This window comes from Nerophis lumbriciformis, linkage group LG08, assembly GCF_033978685.3.
Source record: "Nerophis lumbriciformis linkage group LG08, RoL_Nlum_v2.1, whole genome shotgun sequence".
Classification (NCBI taxonomy): domain Eukaryota; kingdom Metazoa; phylum Chordata; class Actinopteri; order Syngnathiformes; family Syngnathidae; genus Nerophis; species Nerophis lumbriciformis.
In genome coordinates, this window is record NC_084555.2 from 920,001 (window position 1) to 925,000 (window position 5,000).

The 5,000-nt window shown below is 45.9% G+C and overlaps 1 protein-coding gene across 1 annotated transcript in view; it reads right to left on the minus strand.

The window, feature by feature from the left end:
• Positions 1 to 1,860: 1,860 nt before the first annotated feature.
• The window catches only part of LOC133611374 (SLIT and NTRK-like protein 3), a 104,696-nt gene continuing 101,556 nt past the window's right edge, over positions 1,861 to 5,000 (minus strand). Inside the window, exon 7 of the mRNA XM_061968092.2 lies at positions 1,861 to 4,150. Within this exon, the coding sequence (XP_061824076.2) occupies positions 3,089 to 4,150 (1,062 nt within the window). The 3' untranslated portion in view covers positions 1,861 to 3,088. The remainder of the gene's footprint in view (positions 4,151 to 5,000) is intronic.

Consider the following 5,000-nt stretch of genomic DNA (forward strand, 5'->3'; position numbering starts at 1 on the left):
TCGGCCATTACTCCAAGCTCCAATATCAGGATCGTGTCTGAAGTGAAAAAGTTATAATTGGGAAAACATTTTTTTTTCAAATGTCATTTTAAAAGTTTTGCATTTGTTCCCTCACTGTCAATAAACCAAACCTTAAAACCAAGGTACGGGGTACGGCTACACCCCTTGTGTGTGTGTGTGTGTGTTCTTGTATTTCTACCCTTCTTGAGACATCAACAATGAAAAGTACCTTCCATATGAGGAGGTGTGAACAAGTTAGGACATAAATCATGGTCCCAATACGGAAAAGCATTGCATCTAATAGAGAATGTCTCATTTGGTGGTGAACTCTATCAAAATGAGGGTGGTCCCAAAAGGGAGGGATTTTTCAAATTGACTGTGTGTCGGTTTTAAAAGTGTTCCCCCTCTGGTCAACATATGAAATAACAAGTGCGTGTAAAAATTGGAAGTGCTACCCCTCGGGCCAACATATGTAATAACAAGTGTGTGTAAGAAATGGAAATGCACCCCCTTTGGACAAAATTATTTAAAAAATTAAATAAACATGTATATAGAGACATACTGTAGTAACAAAGTAAATAATGAAGATTAAAAACCAATTACAAACAAAACATTTGTAAAAAAAAATAATAACAATAACTATAAGCTTACCTTTTTTATATTGGCATAGTATGTATATATTATTAATGTTGTAAATACAAATATTTATATATTTAGAAAGGGTGGTCCTAAAGAGGTAGGCATTTTTCAGAGGTCTCAAGAAGGTAACAAATACAAAAATGTCTGTGTGTTTGTGTGTGTGTTCTTGTATTTCTGCCCTTCTTGAGACTTCAACAAGGAAAAGTACCTTCCATATGAGGACCGGTGAACAAGTTAGGACCGAAATCGTGGTCCCAATACAGAAAACCATTGCAGCTAACAGAGCCAAATACTAGAGTCCGTGAACATTGCTCCAAAGTCGGGATTTTTGGTTGATTTAATGTGCATACAAAAGTAAACAGTGACAGGTGCAAAAGCAGCAATATATGATAAAACAAGACGGGCTTCCCTATTCATCCCCGAAAAAACCCGTCAGGTGAACAGCTGATTTTACGACTTCCAGTGCTGACGTAAGACACCCGCGTCCCATATGTGACCATAGGATGAACAAATACACTACGGTACTAAGACTATAGTGGCCATTAACAGTTAGCTTCTACAGCTGGGTTGCCCAAAGTGCGGCCTTGATTTGTTTGTCATCGGCCTTAACACAAAAAAACAAAACATAGAGATCTCATTTGCACCCCTGGTGGTGAAATCTATCAAAATTAGGGTGGTCCCAAAAAGGAGGGATTTATCAAATTGACTGTGTGTCGGTTTTAAAAGTGCTCCCCCTCTGGTAAACATATGAAATAACAAGTGTGTGTAAAAATTTGAAGTGCTCCCCCTCTGGTCAACATGTGAAATAACAAGTGTGTGTAAACATTTGAAGTGCTCCCCCTCTGGTCAACATATGAAATAACAAGTGTGTGTAAAAATTTGAAGTGCTCCCCCTCTGGCCAACATATGTAATAACAAGTGTGTGTAAAAATTTGAAGTGCTCCCCCTCTGGCCAACATGTGTAATAAGTGTGAGTAAGAAATTGAAATGCGCCCAGTTTGGCCAAAATTAATTAAAAAAATAAAATAAAATAAATAAATATATATAGAGAGACATACTGTAATACCGAAGTAAATAATGAAGATTAAAAACCTATTCCAAAAAAAATAAAAATAAATATTTACTAAAAGCTTACCTTTTTTATATTTGCATAGTATGTATATAAATGTTATTATTATTAATGTTGTAAATAGAAATCTTTATATATCTCGAAAGGGTGGTCCTAAAGAGGTCTCAAGAAGGTAACAAATACAAGAATGTGTGTGTGTGTGTGTGTGTGTGTGTGTGTGTGTTGAAACTTTCATTTGTCACACACACAATATATTTTGTATGTAGCACCCTTTATTGTACTCGGGTTGGCGGTAAGAAGGCGGAACCAGATGCAGAATCATCCTATACAGTAATATAACATGATCCCTTACAGAAGGAAGAAACTAAGAATAAATATATTCACACTCTACTATTGGTAAGAGATGAAAGCATAAAAAGGTATCTTCATAAAAGATAATAATTGATACTGTCTTGTTTGTCTTTGTTAAGAAAGGGTGCCTCCACGTCCTCGTTTTTTAATCTTTTTTTTTTTTTTTTTTTTTTGTCCATCCGATTTTTTTTCCTCTGAGATGCACTTAAAAAATCAATAACCTCGATGCCGCGGCCTGATCAAAGAAAAAACGTGGCGCCGAGGTCCTGGAGGCCTCGTTAAGTCTGGCTGATTATGAAACTATCCCAAAAAACAATGTCCTTCTGATGAACGCCGGCCTTCCTTGTTTGTCTCAAAAAAACAACAACAACATTTCCGTCCCTTTGCTGCGTCGGGTGTGGAATTTGGGCACGGCGTGAGCCGCGGACGTGTCCCTCGACTTAAAAAAACAACAACAACAACGAAAAACTTGAAGCAAATTAAGTTAACCGGGTGAGATGAGAGCAAATCAAGTGCCTACAAACAATTCCGGGGGTATTGGAGTATATTCTTGGGGTGCCTCCGATCGGTTGTCCTAGATAAATAGATCTGTATTCATTAGAAAAATAAGCATTGACCACACTTGCTGGCTGTTCGCTGCTAAGGCACTTGGCTGTTCTCTCCTCTTCCTGTCTTTCGCTTAGCTTGTATTTCGTGTTTCACCTGCAGCGTGATAAACCTTTTCCGAAGAAAGCCCACCGCCTCGCCAATGGGGAATATCGTGTGGTAGCTGCGCCTGCAGGCAGAGATCTGGGATTAGATCACCTTTCCGGGAATATCAACGGTACAAGATCGTAGTAGCGGTAGTGGGAGGTACAAAAAGGTGACCTCCCCGGTTGTGTAGCTTTAGGAGTCGTCCTTCAAAAAGGTGACCCCCCACGGTTGTGTAGCTTTAGGAGTCGTCCTTCAAAAAGGTGACCCCCCACGGTTGTGTAGCTTTAGGAGTCGTCCTTCCTGTGATTCATTTCCAGTGAATGCGAGAGATGAGTGCTAAAACTGATAAGAGCGGTCCAGGACCTCCATGTAGTCCGGCGTAGTCATCAGTCTGGCGCCCTGATCGCCCCCCTGATCGCTGTTTGCGCCGGCGGCGGCGGCGGAGGTTGTCGTGACCACCACCGTCTGGGCGTCCTGGGAGGATTCCTGGGGGTGAGGGTAGCGGGGCGGCGGCCTGGCGTAGCGATCAGACATGTCTCTGAACTCCGGGGTAGGGAGTCGGAACAGGCAGTCCACCAGCTCCACTTTAGGAGTCGGGCCCTGGCTGTCGATGACAGTGGGGCACAGGATGCCGTTTTCGTGCAGGCCGGCGAGTCGCCCCATCGCCCCGGCGACGGTGCTAATGGGGGACGAGGTTACCTGCAGGGTCCACTCCCTGTCCTTGTCGGCGGGAGAGCAGTAGCTCGGTTGTTGTTTCGCCTTCGCCTTCGCAGCCGCGCCCTGCCCCTCTTTGTAGACGTGCGGGGACGCCGCGGGGTCGGGGCCTTTGGACGCGGCCCCCGGGGGCAAGATAGTGTCATAGACGTGGTTGTGCTCCGGCGCGTTCAGGGTGGGCGTCCCGGCCAGGCCGTGGTGGTGGTGGTGGTGGTGGTGGTGCGTCTGCTCGGTGAAGATCCCGCACTCCATCTGGATGCCGGCCAAGTCCACCTCTCCCTGGCGGCGGAACGGCAGCTTGTCCCTCCTCCTCAGGGTGTAGGCGATCAGCGCCGCCGCCGCGAAGAACGCCGAGACGAACAACACCAGCAGGCTGAGCACCAGCACCGATAGCGGGATCGACTCCTTCCCCGGGGGGACTAGAGGCCCCGAGTTGGGGTAGCCGAGCGGCACGCCTCTGTCTGGCACCACGGGGGTGACCGTCTGGTGCTCCTGGTCCTCCTGGGGCTCCAGCTCGGGGCACAGCAGCTCCATGGAGATCGAGCGCAGGTCGACGCCCTTGGTCTTGTCCGGGGAGTGGCACACCACCTCCCCCACCACCACCACGGCGCTCAGGCCCTCCAGCCAGCGCTTGAGCGGCGCCGCCTCGCAGCTGCACTCCCACGGGTTCTGCTGCAGGTCCACCTGGAGACACACGGAACACATCATTACCGTAATCGCCGTGGACAACATGAATCACTGTGAGGACTAGATTTTTGGTGAGGGATCCTCGCGATATGGCAAGTGTCTCTCCAGTTGCTATTAAGTTGACACCCAGAAAGATGTTTTCTCCATGAACTTTAATAGCCATAAACATATGCACACTTTGTGTTAACAGCCCTACATTATTTACTAGCCTTTTTTTTTCTTCTTCTTCTTTTCAACACATGCAGGTGTTGAAGAGCGCTTCATAACGTAAATAATGTCACTCCAGGGTCAACCAAACTCAAGCGCAGCTATAAAAAGCGTGTTTTTTTTTCGTGTTTTTTTTCTGGTATTAATAAAGGAGCTCAGTAGCAATCAAACAACTTGTACTACTCTCAAGTGTTGGCTTAAAAGGCCCGTTTTCTTTCCTCTTGATAAAGACCCCGCAGATTTGTGTGCGGCGAGCTTGCTTTTTAGTGTTTTAAAATAAGCTGCGTGAGCTCTTCAATAGGTGTGAGAGGGTAAATCCACTCGCACGTTGTAAACTATTGATTACGCCTCCTGCAAGCGCCGTCCACCATTCCATTTGAGAAGGCTAAAGCTGATTACGCATAAAAGGGAGAATTGCATCATGGTGCATTGTCAGCAGCACTCGTGCGCTCATTCCGCGGCGCCTGCGTAACCGCTAATTGTTTTACGATTGTGTAATAATCGGCTCTGGTCGCAAGTCCTGCTAGGTACTGGTTCTAGTACCTGGTAAGCAGATACCGTAAGGCACAGGCAGGAGCATAGCATTAAATTCTGGGAACCCCATCCCACCCGAAATCCAACGTTGTCACCTTACACCAGG